The 17843-nt window shown below is 33.7% G+C and overlaps 1 protein-coding gene across 1 annotated transcript in view; it reads right to left on the minus strand.

Annotated features, from left to right (window-relative positions):
• The window catches only part of LOC133172629 (cleavage and polyadenylation specificity factor subunit 1-like), a 28513-nt gene that overhangs the window by 7522 nt on the left and 3148 nt on the right, over positions 1 to 17843 (minus strand). The window contains exons 3-33 of the mRNA XM_061307562.1: positions 16773 to 16809; positions 16538 to 16668; positions 16234 to 16314; positions 15810 to 15961; positions 15349 to 15492; positions 15020 to 15159; positions 14627 to 14737; positions 14309 to 14402; positions 13517 to 13604; positions 13241 to 13357; positions 12894 to 12948; positions 12639 to 12736; positions 12272 to 12520; positions 11897 to 11989; positions 11570 to 11711; positions 10082 to 10257; positions 8102 to 8244; positions 7736 to 7831; positions 7163 to 7241; positions 6579 to 6679; positions 6246 to 6348; positions 5438 to 5809; positions 5179 to 5295; positions 4944 to 5034; positions 4506 to 4590; positions 2685 to 2826; positions 2524 to 2592; positions 2256 to 2339; positions 1751 to 1927; positions 944 to 1010; positions 289 to 336 (exon numbers count right to left, since the gene is read on the minus strand). Coding sequence (XP_061163546.1) covers positions 289 to 336; positions 944 to 1010; positions 1751 to 1927; positions 2256 to 2339; positions 2524 to 2592; positions 2685 to 2826; positions 4506 to 4590; positions 4944 to 5034; positions 5179 to 5295; positions 5438 to 5809; positions 6246 to 6348; positions 6579 to 6679; positions 7163 to 7241; positions 7736 to 7831; positions 8102 to 8244; positions 10082 to 10257; positions 11570 to 11711; positions 11897 to 11989; positions 12272 to 12520; positions 12639 to 12736; positions 12894 to 12948; positions 13241 to 13357; positions 13517 to 13604; positions 14309 to 14402; positions 14627 to 14737; positions 15020 to 15159; positions 15349 to 15492; positions 15810 to 15961; positions 16234 to 16314; positions 16538 to 16668; positions 16773 to 16809 — 3682 coding nt within the window. The remainder of the gene's footprint in view (positions 1 to 288; positions 337 to 943; positions 1011 to 1750; positions 1928 to 2255; positions 2340 to 2523; positions 2593 to 2684; positions 2827 to 4505; positions 4591 to 4943; positions 5035 to 5178; positions 5296 to 5437; positions 5810 to 6245; positions 6349 to 6578; positions 6680 to 7162; positions 7242 to 7735; positions 7832 to 8101; positions 8245 to 10081; positions 10258 to 11569; positions 11712 to 11896; positions 11990 to 12271; positions 12521 to 12638; positions 12737 to 12893; positions 12949 to 13240; positions 13358 to 13516; positions 13605 to 14308; positions 14403 to 14626; positions 14738 to 15019; positions 15160 to 15348; positions 15493 to 15809; positions 15962 to 16233; positions 16315 to 16537; positions 16669 to 16772; positions 16810 to 17843) is intronic.

Raw genomic sequence — 17843 nt, forward strand, 5'->3', positions numbered from 1 at the left:
ATGATAGATATGTACACTGTATAAGATGTATATGTACAGTGTATAAGATGTATATGTACACTGTATATGATGGATATGTACACTGTATATGATGGATATGTACACTGTATAAAATGTATACATACACTGTATAAGATGGATATGTACACTGTATATAATGTATATGTAAACTGTATAAGATGTATATGTACACTGCATATGATGTATATGTACACTGTATAAGATGGATATCTACACTGTATATGATAGATATGTACACTGTATATGATAGATATGTACACTGTTTACCTTCTGGTTGATAAGCATACACAACAAGATTCTTCATCCTGTCAGCCACTGTAACAGGAAAGTAAATATGTCACAGCAAAGTAAACATGTAATAGGAAAGTAAATACATGTAATAGGAAAGTAAATATGTAACAGGAAAGTAAATATGTAACAAGAAAGTAAATATGTAATATTTTATTACTGGCAAAATGACGATGTCAGAGTCATATTGACTTCCAAAGCTGAATAAAAGTTTGTCTTCTATAATGCTTGTGTAAAAACATAACTGGATTTTTTTTTATTGGATTCTGAGAACTTTCTTTACTATATTCCTTCTTGTCAGTTAATATTAGATTGTGTAAGTATTCTAGAAATACTGTACGTGTACATAAATTGGCATATTCAAAATTTAGCACAATAAATGGGCATTGAGTTGTTGGCATAATCATGAATTTGCGCTTCACAAGTCTGTGCCATGAATTTTATTTATTAATGATTTCTTTGCAGTAGTCATGAATTAGCGCATCCTTGTCCATGCCAAAGCCGCTTTAATATAAAGCTCGCTCTTTTAAGTACACATAGAGTAGAATGGGCACATTTTCATGTAGTTGCTTTAACTTCAATTTACTTAATAAATGTTTCACTATTCCTTGGGAATATATATGAGTATACTTACCCACAAAACACAGATGTGTGTTATCAATCAGAAAATCTGTTGTATACACCTCTAAGGGCCTTGGATCCTGTAACATAAGAGACATTTGTGCGCTCTTAAATGCACCTAAAGTATTCGGTATATAGCAGGTAAAAGAAGTGACATTCTTCACATAGAGAGTTTTGTAATAGTTTTTAGAAGAGGTTCAATTCTAAAACTTTATTGGTAAATATGTAACATTTTTAGCTGAAGATAAGGAATTCTAAGTAAATTCTTGAATATTTGAAGTTGAATTTAATCCTTTGCAAGCTAATCCTAAAAATTAAACTTTCTGGTAAACATGTAACATTTCAAGTCACTGTTAATTTTATGCATATACATGAATAATGTATACAAGGTTATTTTTATCTTATTACATTTGAAAACAATTTTGCCCCATTTTAAATTTTTGCAGACACAGCTGTGTTACAGGGATTACTCTGTTTTCTTAAAATTTGTCCCTTGTGATAAGGGCTAAAGGAGAAAACATAAATTGGGATGAAAATTCCCCTATACAGTACTCAGTGTTGAATTGAATTCTTTGCAAGCTAGTTAATAAGACTACTAAATCACTGTAATTCTTTGAAAAAGAAAGCCTGCTTTTTTTATCTATTTATTTCAAAGGTTTTTATTTTAAATCACTATAGATGATGCCAGTTCTTCCATAACAGACACTGTATATCAGCGACACTCTTTCTCTACAGATATCACTAACACTTTGGTTTTTTTCTTAAGTAAGTGTATCACACTTTTTTTTCACTACAGACAATACCCTCCTCTGACACTTACCCTGCTAACAATGGAAAGAACTTTGTACTCCTCCTGGTACTGGTAGACAGAAATACTTTTGAGAATGTCCCCAGCCAGGATGATGTGTTTAATGGTGACTAGTGTGTGGATGTAGATCTGAGTGTCAATGAAGGCCACGCCCATCAGATCATTGTCTTTTAGCTGCCATATGTATAACTGAAAAAAAACCCAACAAATTCATGCAATTTCATGCAATGTAATTCTAAGATCCAACATTTTGCCATAAAACTGTACGGTGGATATTTGTTATAACTAAAGGATAAGATGCACTGTATACATACAAACACATACACTATCTGCAGCTAAAGGCTTTTCAAAATTATCTCTATCAAAAATGCACCACTTTCACACTTTTGAAAATCTAGAACAATTTTATATGACTGCTTTATTTACTTCTCTACAATTTACAAGCAATGTACAGTTTCAGTTCTGTAGAACATACATGTAAACATAAATTTGAAACTACAGATTTTTATCTGTGTACCTTTTGCCCTATAGCTGTGATCAGAAGACCATTGATATCAGCTATTGCAGTCACCGGCCCCTTCTGTTCCTTTTCATAAACAGTCTGCAAAGAAAAAAAAATATATCATAGCAAGGATACACAAGTACAGTAAATGGTGGCTTAATTTAACTGAAAAAAAACTTTGTGCTCCTTCCTTATGTGAGAATGGCAAAATACATGTACTCTGTAGTGTAATTGGACAGTGTTTAGTATACTTATACATGTATTTGAACTCAAAGTCACCCACCTTTATTTTGTGTTTGGTTAAAGGCATGCCTGGCTCAGGCACAACTTCTATGATATCTGCTATGATCACCTGTACAATAAATAATCATATAACTAATTATACTTGCAAAGAATTCAACTGATCTTAACAAACTTCAACAGTGTTGACAAGAAAATGCTTACCCTTCCTCTGGAAGTGCACTCCTCCCCTAGTGACAAATTTGTTCCCATGACGATGTAGGACTTGAACCCGGACAAGGTTTCTTCAGATCTCAGACGGATGGTTTTCATACATATTACATGTTCCCATTCTTCACAATCAATTCTGCAGAAAAATTAAGACTAAATGAGCAAGCCCAAAAGTATCAATTCATATACCTGTATTAAATATTTTAAAGTATGCATATAATAATCAGTAACCCTCTTTTTACTGATGTTGGCATCTACCAGTAAGAAGTAAACTTTCTGCTTATTTAATTTGCTGTCACTCCAACTATTTATGGAAAAAACTTCAACTAGAACTGTCCAAAATGGACAAATACCCCCCGCTGGGTTTTTCAGAGAAGGACCAAATCACTAATGTTTTCTAGATGTGAGAGGTGTTCACAATTTGCTTAAACATTTAGAGTGAAAATTTAATTACTCATTATATCTTTTTAATGAATGAAACTAAGGTGCAGCCTAATAAAACATCAATACTAATAATTTCAGTGTTTTTATTACATTTAAAAAATAGTTTGCAACTATGAACTATCTGTCATCTTTGTGAGACATGACACTCTGCAAATTGATTGTTGAAAAAAAAATATCATAATTAATTATACAAAATCAAATTGATCTTAATACAGTACCTTTGTATCAAACTCATTTTAAAAATAAAAGGCTGGTTCCAGTAACTATGTATTTTGGCAGACATAAATTACAATTAAGAGACTTAGAAAACAGAGATCTTTATTTCTTTCTGCCCAATTCCCAATAGATAAGACCTGCTTGATCAGAGATGCCTTAACAGCTTCCCACACTGAACTCACTAATTTTAAAATCTTTAACTGGATGCATGTCCACTCATTACTCCCAAGGGACAAATGGATTTACACTATCTGCTGTCTAATGTAAAAACTGTTTTTAATACTTTGTGATTTTTTTTTTAGTTCTAATGAGTAGTTTTTAGCTGTAGTTTACATTTTTGTACAGATGTTCTAGATTCTATGTCTCAAACCTTAGACATGAACCTGAAATGTCAATAAAGTCAATAAAAATGAAAAAAAAAAACCCTGTAAAATGCAGAAAAATTATCAAATACTGTTGAAAATACCAGGTGCACATCTTCATATGGTAAATAATAAGTGTACAAATTTTCATACAAATCTATGCAATAGTCTCTGGGAACAGATCCGGACAAAACCACTTAATAAAAATGAAAAAAACACCTGTAAAATGCAAAAAAATTATCCAATCATGATGAAAATACCAGGTGCACACCTTCATATGGTGAATAATAAGTGTATAAATTTTCAGATAAATCCTTGCAACAGTTTCAAAGAAATGGTCCGGACAAAATCTCGTCTACAGACAGACGGACAGCTAGACAGACAGACGGACATGCTGATTCTAATATACCCCCCCTAAACTTTGTTTGCGGGGGGGGGGGGGGGGGTATAAAAAAATTTAACATGTATTATACAGGTCCATGTATTTGGGTATAAAGACTTCTTAGTTCAAATATGCAAATTATGAGCAGAGATTTGTAAATTCCCTTTAACAGACATACAGTGCTCAGTACGTCTTTTTGATTTACATGTACAGTCAAACCTCATTATCTCAAACTTCAAAGGACAAAGAAAATACTTCGAGATATCCAAGGTTTCGAGATATCCAGGGCAAAATACTTCAGAAATAAGCACTTGGGACTTCAATATCACTTCGACATATCCATGAAATTCAAGATATCCATGTTCGAGATACTGAAGTTCAACTGTACTTTATTTTTTAAGGTTGCCTTACTTTGTGTTTGGTACAACTTCCCATGATGTGGGACTGTACAGTTGTAGTGTAAAACGAGGAATGTTAGGGTAAATGAATCTCTCATCTACAAGATAAAGTTTTTAAAGGATTAAAATGTCAATATAGCTGTCTCATCTTGGAAAATTGACATCTTTTTAATGATATTTGAGCATTACCCATTTGATGTAAACTGTGTTGTGAACTAGTGCACAGAAACAAAGCATCACATCAATAACAGTGGTGACTTGAGCTCTTATCAAAATAATTTCTTCTAAAACAATCACTTTAAATAGCCAAACTTACCTGAGGAACATTAATATACTATTTACAATACCATAAAGCCCAACAACTATCTAAGCAGTTCAACTTTGACCCTGTCAAAGATGATTATTCTTTATAGAGATGATCTATTCTCTATAGAGATGATACTGTTGTTACCTTTCTCTATGACGTCCCATTCTCTTTCCTCCGTGGTGGTCTTTGGAAGTTTATTACAGATCTCTGGGATGCTTGTCACCACTGCATAGATCTACAAATGTATTACATTTCAAAACAAATAAACCTTGTCCACATAGAAAAAATTATTCATCTTCAATACCAAAGCTCTTCTCTAGAATTTCTCCCCACAAATTTGAGAATTATGGACAAACTGCTTACAAAGAGGAGGTATTACCTTACTCTCAAAGTGGTAGGCTACAAAGTGTGGGGTACATCGCAGGGGGACCTTACGAACTGGCCAGGGGGCATCATAAGTCAGATGAGTCGGCAAGACACTGATCCTGAGCTCTCCCTGAAATGCATTTAAATAAAAACATAACTTCAAAATTTGCATTTACTGCAGCATTTTGTATCTAAAGCAATGTCTCATTTATTGAGATAACATTTACTGTGCCATTTGAATTGTAAAAAAAAAAAAATGCATATCACATTACCATTTTGTTGAAGTATAAAAATCCATGAGGACAGTTGACATTATGGAATTCAGAGAAGCACCACACTGGCCCATCGATCCCCATGGGGTGGATCCGAAGACTGCCCCGGGAGGTGACAAATATCCAGTGAGGATAGGCCCCGCAGATAAACACACCACTATAACCTGCTACATCTTTAAAATATCTCATCTTTCCCACTTTTTTCTCATCTTTTCGAAACTCCTCAGGATCTTTCTTCTTACTTTTTGTGCGTTTCTCTCGAAGAATGAGATCATGCTGAATTTTCTTGAATCTTAACTTTAGGTGGTTGTCAATAGTGGACTGAGGATAGCTGAATGCCTCATATATGTAGAGGTCATCTTCAACCCTGGCCTGAAAATAAAATTTAAAATGCTTCCAAACAATATAGTACAAAAAAAAATAACTGAATGCTAACTCTCTATTCCTGTCTACATTTTACACACACATCACTCAACATGCCATCTCAACTTGACAAAAACATTAAAATACATGCATTTGAGTGTTCTAGATATCTTAGTTGAGACTTACATTCATATTTTAGTTGCTATAATAGATACATGTGTTTTCTACTTATCCCTATTACCTTAATATCATCATACAAAAGTTCACTGCACATACAATTTTTTTTTTAAAAAGTACATGTATATGTATATGGTTTATTATGTGAGAAAATATTTATTATGAAAAGAACAGAGGAATGCGTATTTAATCTTTATCAACATTATAACAAGTTTAAGAAAGTACATTGTTTATCATTCATTGAAGTTTTATTTTTGATGTTTCTTACCAGTAGATGTGGACGGGAGTCTTTATAACCCAGCCCTACCATCAGTAGCTCCTTCAGGGAGGGACATTCTGCATTCATCTTCTCCTGTCTCTCTCCAATTGAGCTACAAGAAACAAAAACACATAAATGATACATGAAAGGGCGACAAAAACACATATATGATACATGAATGAGTAAATATCAATTAACCTACATCTACATGCATTTCATTTTTTACAAAAGTCAATACCTCAGTCATAAACAAAATTTTTCTTTTAAAAGAACTAATTTAAAATAAGTATTTTGATGTTCAAAGGAAAAGCTGAAAATTATGGGCAAAAATCTCAAACATACCTTGCCTCTTTTGTGACCTGTACAGAGTCCACCAAGAGTTTCTGACCCATTGGGAAATTCTTTACATAGTACACCATTTTATAATCCGGCATGCTGTAAATCTGCATTAAAAAGAATGATGTGTTGTCAAAGTGTGAATTTCCAGGTTCACACATTGCCTTTTACATGTCCTTACCCTATAAACATTGATGAGAACACATATATGTACTGTACTTAAGGACATATGCAACGTAGTTTGAACTTTGTCTTTTTCCCTAGAGTTGAAGAGTTCCAATACTTGAAGGAACTGTGTGCTACTTGTCTTTATATGCTGTTGTACACTTCTTCTAAAACAAGTGTGGATGAACAAAACATCTAGAATATATGTTTAGTAATTTTTGTTTATTTTTCTTTGAATTATACAAGAATTTTCATCAATTGATGTCTTTTCAAAACTCCTGGTAATGCATGCTGATTTTTTGTCGACGAACATCTGATGGCACTATAATCTTAAATTAAGAATATTCTGAAAAATTATCAGTAGGTAAGATACGTTGCATATGTCCTTAAGCACTATATTTTAATTGTTACATATCGTTACATACCTCCAGCACACCATTCTCTCGACACAACAGAAGCCAGTAAGTGGGTTTAGACACCGTTTGTTTCTTTTCTTTTGTAGGACTAAAATACAAGTTAACATAAATAGTAAGACATTACCTAAATTCTTATCTTATTTTTAAGTACCATCAAACCTTGTTACCTTGAACTTGATAGGACTAAGATTAAACTTCGAAATATCCGAGGATTCAAAACAACGAGGTTAAGAAACATAAGAAAAGTTGGTTGAGACTGCCAACTCATGGCTGCGAGATATCCCTGGTATTCGAGATATGGGTGTTTGAGATAACGAAGTTCAACTATAATAGGATAGGAAACCCTAATAAGCAACTCTTATTGTTGGAAAGTGAAATGAGTTCAATATTACTTTATTACAGTAATTTTATCAAGACAAAATTTGCATTTTAATAAAAATTCAACAGTAACATTTCATTTGCACATAAAAATAACTTCGCACATAAAAATGAATTTATAATTTTTTTTTCTCAAATCAATATATTTGAAATTGACAAAACTCTTACTCCAGTGAAATTTTCGTAGAATTACCCTGAGGTTACCTGTCTGTCTCTGATGGCTGACTCATGTTAACAGAGCTCTGGAATACTGGGGCTTCACTGTCTCCATATAATAGTTCATCCTCCTCATCTGCTGTTCTATCATTATAATAAAAAATTTTCATATCAGCATTAAAAAAAAAAACAGATATAAAATGTGACAAATGATAATAACCTGAAGTTGACATAATCAAAACAAAAAATCTAAGCTTAAACCAATTTCACACTTTGCAAGAAGAAAGTGGAAAAATGTTCAGGGAAAGATCAGAGTCTGCATTCAGACCCCTGAAGGTGTTTGTTCAACTGAAAACCAGAATTTGAACCAGTTAACGAATCAGCTCAGTATTTACAGGTTAACTAAATTCTTACTTGGCATCAATGCTAAATGATCTCTCAGCCACAGTTTTTGCTGACTTGGTATCAGGTGTGGTTTGTATCTCATCCACCTGGTTCATACAGGTAAACAGGCCACTCACATCCTTATAAGCACTTATCACCTCTACTCTAGAATGCTGAAATTAACATATATACAAATTTATAGCTCAATTCTCAAAAACATTATTTCACAATGTGTTTCTTTATATAGATGTAATTACCATCTTTATTCATAATGAGGGAATCAAAGCCCAGAAATCCAGAACCTCATATATGCATGTAAGCATGCCACAATATACAGTCAATCAACACATTCTGAAAACTTAATTTCATTCAAAACTTTTATCAGGCTTCTCAAACATTTCAATTAATCAAACTTAAGTTACATGTAGAGGCAAGTATAAACAAGTATCCACAACTCATACTGTTCAATACTGTATATTCCTAATTAAAAAACTTCAATGACGTCACCCATTGTTATTGGTCTACTTATATTTTACCGATTCAACCATCACAAGTTGGATATTTAAAGATCCAATTGGCCATCAGTTGGATATTCAAATATCCAACTGCCTATCGGTTGGATATTTAAATATCCAACTGTGCATACAAACATAATTAAGCAATGAACAAAAGAGATAAAAGAGTTGAAAATGTATTTCCAATGCATATAAAAAACAATTACTCCGAATTTGTAACACTGTTAGAACTTATGTCCAATGCACACGGAATTTTAATCACTTTTTTCACACCATTAGAATTGTGTTAAAAATGTACTTTCAATGCGCACAAAAATTAAAATTCCTCCGAATTTTGCACACTATTATCACTTGTCAATAAAATATCCAATACTTATCCCATGGTATTTTAACAGAATGTTTCCAGTCTTAAATTTTGAAAGCATCACTTTTTGACATGCTTATGAATACATTTTCACCTTGAACCTTAATCCACATCACTTCCTGTTGCTGAATGTTATTTCAGGGATGCGTTATTAGCAAATCCTCTCAGATTTTTCGAGGTTCGTCTCTGTTCTCATACTTTTCCAGCGCACTTCCCAAAACAATTTAATAAATTGACACCCAATCTATATTTGTCACCCTTTTTATTGCAAATCTTAATATGGAATATTTTTAAAGCAGGTTCCGCATAAAACCGACAATCTTTTCATCTGTTATAGCACTACTAGAAGTATTGTCCGAATGGAGCTGATTCCATGACTGTTCAGAACAATGGAAAGGTTTGAAATGACATTAGCACCATGCGGTTTCATGCTCACTAGTCCATGAATAAAAGGGGTGTTCGATTTGGCTATTGTATTGTGTCACTGTTGGATATCTGAATGAGCTAGATCCCATTGTATTACAGCAAAGTTGGATATATGAATGGGTAAATGTTTCTTTGGGGTCCAAAGTGGGGAAGTTTTTTAAGTAAGATAAATAACTCGATAGTGTTGAATAGTTTAGAGAAAACATCTCCTCCTCGGGCCTTCAGCCCTCGGAGGGAATGTTTTCTCTAAACTATTCAACACCATCTCGTTATTTATCCATTACATATACGCAAGGAATTAATTATCGCGTTATTACGCGAGAAGCACCACTCGCGAAATAAAATTACTCGCTTTTATTTTGTATGATGCTGAAATCAATGTAAAATCCCTTGATCAACTGTCCACTCGCGAATTATTTTTCTCCTAATTTGACGTTTAAGAGCCAATTCGCGAAAATAAGTACTCGCGAAAAATAAGGAATCTACAGTATACATTCTTGTTACTTTGTACAAGCTAGCTTTAAGTAGTTCTTCATACATTACGGAGACAAGCAATCACATCTTTTTACATACATTGTATACCCCTTTCCAACTAGATATTAAATATCACCTGTTTCAGTGAGAAGACAGTGTGATATACGCACACATGTAACTTTGAATTATTGCAAATATGTACAAGTAAGGATACTAAACCTTGTGACCTACCTGAGAGATGGATGGCCTCCCCACCACTAGACGGACCCCGAGTCCCACGGCCTCTGTCCTGAGGGTAAACATCAAGATCTGTCCCTCCTGTGTCAGTAACACAATGTAAGGATCTGCCACTGAACACTGAATGACAGGGGATCCTGTATCCAAGGGGATATGCTGAATTTGCCTCACTACATAAAAGAAAGTTCTCAGTAAGTTGCACACTGCTCATACATGAAGCAAACTAAGTTTGAAAAAATGAGGTAAAAAAAACTTTACATCACGTGAAAATAAGCTCTTCTAAGTGTTTTTTATCCCCTTGCAACAAAATTGGAGAGGATATAGTAATGTGCTTGTGTGTGTGTGAGTGTGTGTATGTGCATGCATAAAGGAAGTTGCGCAAGCATGCAATAATTTATATTGGGATCGATATGCTCTTTGCAAGGGGATACTCCACCTCCATCCGAAGCAAGTCCAGTAGTGTGAATCCTTAGATGTATCATCCATGCAAGTTTGGTCAATATAGGGTTTATAGTTACTTGGAAATGACATCTGCTCAAAAAACTTTAACCTGGTCACTCATCCGGAAAATGTAAGTCAAATCCAGCATCCGAAGCAAGTCCAAGAGTGTGCATCCTTCGATGTATCATCCATGCAAGTTTAGTCAATATAGGGCTTATAGTTACTTGGAAATGAGATCTGCACCAAAAACTTTAACCTGGTCACTCATCCATAAAATATAGGTCAGATTCATCATCCGAAGCAAGTCCAGTAGTGTACATCCTTAGATGTATCATCCATGCAAGTTTGGTCAACATATGGCTTATAGTTACTTGGAAATGAGATCTACTTCAAAAACTTTAACCTAGTCACTCATCCGGAAAATGTAGGTCAGATCCAGCATCCGAAGCAAGTCCAGTAGTGTGCATCTTTAGATGTATCATCCATGCATGTTTGGTCAATATAGGGCTTATAGTTACTTGGAAATGAGACCTGCTCCAAAAACTTTAACCTGCTCCAAAAACTTTAACCTGCTCCAAAAACTTTAACCTGGTCATTCTTTAGCTGAAATTGTAGCATCTGAAACCTTGACTGGTACAATAAAACACACTAGAAGCATCCTCCATGCATCTCTAACTAATATAGGCCATAGAAGTACTTGAAAAGAAAACTGCTCCAAAAAACCTTAACCTGGGACGCCGACGCCGAGGGTATTACATAAGCTCCCCCAACTTCATTGAGGTGAGCTAAAAATCCATTTAAACTCATGTACTTGTCATTGTACATATATGCAACAAAGGTTCTAATACACACCTACTGTTATGTATGCATCAGTAATTTACTGATAAACACGTTCTACATGTATTGCAAATGCACGAGTGGTCTACTGATACACACATTCTATTGCATATCCATCAGCAATTTACTGATACACAAATTCTATTATGTATGCATCAGTGGTTTACTGCTACACATGTTCTTTTACTTGAACTGACTTCTCACCTCCCTCTAGTAGCCTAAGACCTGTGTCTGAAACCTGCAGGATATACCGGTCCCCTCCAATATTCCCAGCATAGATAGTCGTGGTCTGAGTGCTGAAGCCACTGTGGTCCAGTTCATTCATCTCCTGACCAGTCTCCAAAATCTATTTCAAAATTCGAAATTGAAAAAATTTATCTCTATTACATCTGGAAGTACAAGTACAATACAAAAGTATAAAAAAAGAAGAAGAAATTCTAAAGTTGGAACCTTAGCCATAAAACAATGTTTGTAATTGACCATTGATTTTGAAAATAAACAGTAATAAACATGCATGAGTTGTAACTGTACCATGCTGGAGTCACTGCGACTGAGGATGAGGAAGGAGTGACCCCCCTCTATGTTACTGCTGGACCCCTCCTCCTCTGAGGTGTCTTTGTCTTCCTACAGTGTAAGGGTCAGAAATTTGTAGAAAAGATAACGACTTGTAATCTTTATCGTACTTACAGAATGAAAAATATGAAAATTCATATTATATTTAATATCAACTTTAAACAATATCTGTTGAATTTTGAGTACTGATCGCACTAAATGTCCTCATGCTTTTAAAATCATCATCACAACATTTTTATTTTTTTTTCTGCTTATTTCTGAATATTTTTTTTCACCATTAAAATTAGTATGATACTGCAAATAATTACATTTATATTAATGAAATATAAATACCTTTTGTTCACCAGGTACAATACTTTTTACTGTCCACATGTCCAGACACCCAGGTAATTCAAATGTCGTAACCACCTGTGGACGAATACTGCGCTGGACAACAGACAGAGCTCCATTCTTCCCATGACCAGAGGTCATCACCATCTCAATGTCAGGGTCTATGCAGCTACTGAACTCTTCAGAAAGGAAAGCAGGCTCCCCCATTACAATATTACCACAGGGTCCAATGTTCCAAATGTTATCACACACCTGGGAATTGACATTAAGAATTTTCAAAGCAATCAATGGTCATGAATGACACACAGTTTAAAAAAAAAAACAAGTTATCCATACATGTAAAAGTTATGATCAGAAAAAGACTTCTGACCTCAAATATGTAGCTGGTGATAGTGGTGCTTGTTGGATTCTCAGCATGGCCATAAACCTCAAGGTCATACAAATTCTCTATTTGGGAGACATCAGAGGCTACAAGGGAAAAAAAAGCTTGGGGTCATGACGGGCTAGTTATTCCCAATGAAAAAGGAAGGCACTTCTTATAAATTACATGTGCCAAAAAAGGATGAATAAAAGATTTTTAAACATGAAAAAATGGAAAACAAAGATCAACAGAAAAGCTCCTTACCAATTTCAGTTGAACCCTCGACTTTCTTTTTCTTCGCAACTGGCTCTTCATCTTTCTACAAGGACATTTTGAAGATTGAAAAATATGAAATCTTACAGAAAAGAACCATGCTCTAATGTACCTATGTGCCATGACTTAACATTGAAAATAACAATTACATTTCACTAAAACAATGTGAATGATGACTTAACATACAAGAAAGTAAAAATTTGTTTTATGACTTAATCTTATGTACATGTAAATTAAATAAGGCATTGAGAAAACTGAACAGCAATTCTGTAAAGAAATTAGATATGGGCTTCTACCTTGCAACAAAGTCTATAGATACATGTACTCAGAAGTTCTACCTTTTTCTCTGTGTCTCCATTTTCTAAGCTCTCAGATGCTTTTTCTGTGTATTTCAACAGAAGAGAGTTTCCCAGCCTGGATCCGAGAAATAGGAATCCATCTTCACAAATACACATCTACAAAAGGGAAAAAACAATAACACTATAAAGGAAACATCATTACATTACATTACTCCATCTTCAGAAAATACACATCTGTAAAGGGGGAAAACTGTGGTAAGGAACAATAATGCTATAGAGAAAAACATCTTATCATTACATTACTTTCCTACTTACACATGACGTAAGTACACTGGCAGCTGACTTGTCAAAGTTAAAACTACGGACACTTCTCATTCCATCCACAACAAGGGTCAACACATATCTGGGGGAAAAAAAGCATTGCAATAATATTTTTATGCTTTACCATGTATATTGACATCAGTACGCTTGCACTGGTGCCTTTTAGAATTGTGCAGCATATTTTCAAGCATATTTTCTGGTCTTATTACTGTGCATACTCCTCAACATAATTTTATGGTGGTCAATCATGGCATACAGATAACCTTGAACCTACACTATTAAAAATGAAAATGTTGCATATGTTCAGTTGTAGTTCTAGAGAATATTCTAAATGATTGTTCCTATATACAAGTATTTCTTTGCAATATAAATGTATATTTTTATTATAATGTGATATACACGTATTTTTACATCTATCTTCTCCTTTATTTCTTAAGAAAACCATTGTTGTTTATCAGTCACTAAACAGCAATAAGCAAATCACCTGTACAGATTTTTTTAGAAGTGGCTCTTCCATCAACGTATGATGTACATATCAATAATACAATATTTAATCTTCTTAATCCTACTTTAACTTATTATTTGTACATAAATATAAACAATAAAATGTCTTTCTTTGTTTGTTAGTATGGGAATCAACATTTCATCTATTGCAGAAAAAAATTACATAATCTACGTAAGCGGGTAATGCATTTTTTTCCGCAACAGTTGCAACATTAATTACTATACTAACAACCAAAGAAAGCATTTTATTGTTTAAATGAACATATATAATTATGTACATACAGTTCTCCTCCTTTGAGTGACAATACAATCTTGTCATATGACATAAAAGCAGCTTGACAACAGTCCAGGGCTATCCTTACACCCTCCTGAATACCTGTGGGATAAACCATTGCTTTACAATTACATGTATATGAACATATAGTAATATTCATATATTTTGACTACTTCATTATTCTATTCTTCTCTCTTTTTGTTATCAAATTTTTTTTCTTTTAAACTGTAATGCATGATTAATTTCTTTTCCTCCCATCTAAAAAAACTAAAATTTACTGATAAAAAAATCATTCAGTGGAAATGTTTACCAGAAAATGGACTTACGTAATGGGAACAGGGTACTCTGCTGTGAGATGCTGTTAAGAGACACTCCATAGGGGGGTACGCTCTGGTTAAGATACAACAAGGAGTTGACAGCTATGACAATCACACCACCTACAACATACAACAATGGGACCCAAAATTAAAAGCAGGATAGAGAGATGTTTTCTTATACACACTGAAGTAAAGGACTGATTTCTTTAGTTTTCTGTTTGCAACTCAAGTCACGGCAAAATTCTATGAAAACCTCATTAGCCACTCATTTTGAAACAAAGATTATGAAGTAATGCTGTTTCAAATCTAACCTCTTGGGGAGAAAATACCACATGCAAATATTAATATACATGTAAGTACATGTAATTCTAAAATTTCTACAACCAAGTTAACCAACTATACCAATGGGTCTGGGTACAGCCAAAACTTGGCAGCAATCAAAGGGGAGACTACTGAGGGACCAGATGATGGGGTGCACTTTTTCCTGTAGGTTGAGGGAGATGGCTACAATGCTGCACGTATCTGCCCTCACAGCTGTTCTCCTGCAAAATGCAGTAGGCATTAAACATATTTAATTTATTTGCATGTTTTTCTGCTTAATTTGAAATTTTCATATCATTCATAGAATCTGTCCATTGTAATGCTGTGAAATAATGAAGAACAAGAATAATACATTGGTTAGTCTTCAGTCAAGAAAGATAATCAGGCTCTCTTTTAAATCAAGCACTTACCCTGCCCATGTTTGCAAAGGTTCAAACAGAATAAATATGGTTGGCTCATAGTAGCCATGAAGGAACTGGAAGTCCTTGACATTGATAATCTTTTCATCAAAACTCCTTAAGTCAATAATGTAGGAAGAGAGAATGGGAGATTTACTACAAAAAACAACAAACATTGTTCATTCTTTAGTTCTGAAGATCAAAGGATACTTACTGACACCCCCCCCCCTTTTTTTTATATCAAAAGTAACTTCATGATAAGGTCTAGTTATTTAAGGAGGCATGTCTAGTTTCATGACACAATTACTTAGACATGCCAGAAAATAGTGTACTTTATATGTACCCAAAAAACTGAGAATGACATGATGAACATGCATTTTCTAGAGTCACTTTTCTATAAAGAAATTATAATGGGGAAAATTCCATCCATGAGTTACTTGATGTAAGAAGGACCTTTTTCCAAATACTAGTACCTAGTTCCTGCCATGTTGTCACCTTCTTCCACCATGACATCTCGTCTGAAGGGCAGAATTACCATATGAGAACCATAGACATGCATGGCTGCACACCGACCATCTGGGTCAACTCTTACCTCTGGGATATAGTAATTTGTGAAAAATCCACTCTATTGAAAAAAAAGTTATAAAGGTTCTCATATAGAAGTAAATATTCTTTTTTACTTGATTAAACATTCAGATGTTGGGTCAATAAAATACCACTAAATACAAATGGAACCCTATACATACATGTAAAAGGCAATTAACAATATAATTTTAAATGGTACTTAATGATATGATTTTAAATATTTCCAAGAGAAGTTTTTCCATATTTAAAATTATTTTGATGGAACATGTATTATACTTTGTACAAATACTATGGACCAACTATCAAATGCACCTTTAGGGATGGCTCTTCAAAGTAATGTAACGAAGTAGTCTGTAAGTCATGTGTTCCTGGATCATACTCCACAACTGACAACTGAAAACACAAAGTTCATAATTAAAGATACATGTACTTATCCTCTCTGTATTTGTCTAAACAAACAAGCATAACAAAAATGGCATGTTAACAGTTTAAAACATTACATGTTTTGCTTTGTTATATTATCTATTAAATTCCCATTGAAATATCACAAGAGGCAAATAATCGTATACAATCCAACAAAACATTTTTTTTTTCAGAATTTGATAATGTGCCTTACCTTTGCATCACAGAAGCTCAGCAGCAGAGAATCTCGGAGAGCTCCAGGTAGCTTCACAAACTTCATGGACATGATGTTTCCAAACAAAGTGAACGTTGCGAGACACTCCATTTTTTGTTTCTGTTTGTAATCTGTAAAGTCAGAATTTAATATTAAAGTTGTATATATCTAACTGCATTTGAGAATGAAAGTTGCTATTCAAATATTCCTCTTTCAGTCAAAGTAAATATTTTACCTGGTTTCCTTGGTTCATCTTTCTCATTATTTTCATCCTATGAATAAAAAAAATGGAGTCACTAAGCCCTGAGATTTAAAAATCTTAATATTTAACAAATACATTTTTATCATATCCTTACACATCCCTTTATGTTAGTATGCAGCATAAGTCAGCTGACAGTAAAGAGAACAAAAAGTAAAAATCATTAAAATAAGATAAAAACATGATAAAAAAGAATTTCCCATGCTTGTAAGAGACAACTTTCACATTAACAAAAGTTATTTCCCTTTGCAGGGTCAATCTGGGGTTAATCAGAGTAACCCAGTTTTCCCTCAATAATATTACTATCTTTATAGGACAGTGTCATAAAAAATTAAATCTGTATGTTCATGTTCATTAGGTTTTCTTTTATGCCCCAAATTATGGCAATACAGGAATGGTACAAAATAGCCTAAAAGCGCTTGAAGATTTAAAATATCAACAGGTAAGTAACAAAGGATATAGTAAAAAAAAAAATAGAAATATGTCCATAGGACATGAATGCCCCGCTGAGGGTATACTAGTTAAGCAACATGAAAATTTGTATTAGTGTATGAAATTTGATGAGAATATCTTGAATAGTTTCTTTAAAATTGAAATTGAAATCTAAAAAGTTGGATATAGATGATAAATTCTCACCAAATTATGTATAAGTGCATAAGCTTACATAATCTTAAATTGTTTCTTTATATTTAAGCAAAATGCAAATGTAAGAAAAATGAGGTCAAGGTCCCAGAAAAGTTCAAGGTCAAACATTTTTGATGCAGTTGAATAGTTCTCATAAATATGTACTGTAAGTTTTGGGGTATATGTCGATGGGGTGTATAGGTCGAAAGGCTCATTTTCAGCCGTAATTTTTTAAAAATCCTTAGATAGGACGAATTTGGAATATAGGACGAGGCTTTGTTTATCGATTTCTAGAATCTCTTACGTGGATACTACGTATCAGAATATGTAAACCTCTTTAACGTAACCCGTGATATTAACATATTGAGAAAATAAACTAGTATTTTTATGAGTACAGTATTTTAATAGTGTTTTATGCAAACG

The sequence above is a fragment of the Saccostrea echinata genome, unplaced genomic scaffold (assembly GCF_033153115.1).
Source record: "Saccostrea echinata isolate AGI-Se365-2 ecotype Australia unplaced genomic scaffold, CSIRO_AGI_Sech_v1 ptg000054l, whole genome shotgun sequence".
Lineage (NCBI taxonomy): Eukaryota > Metazoa > Mollusca > Bivalvia > Ostreida > Ostreidae > Saccostrea > Saccostrea echinata.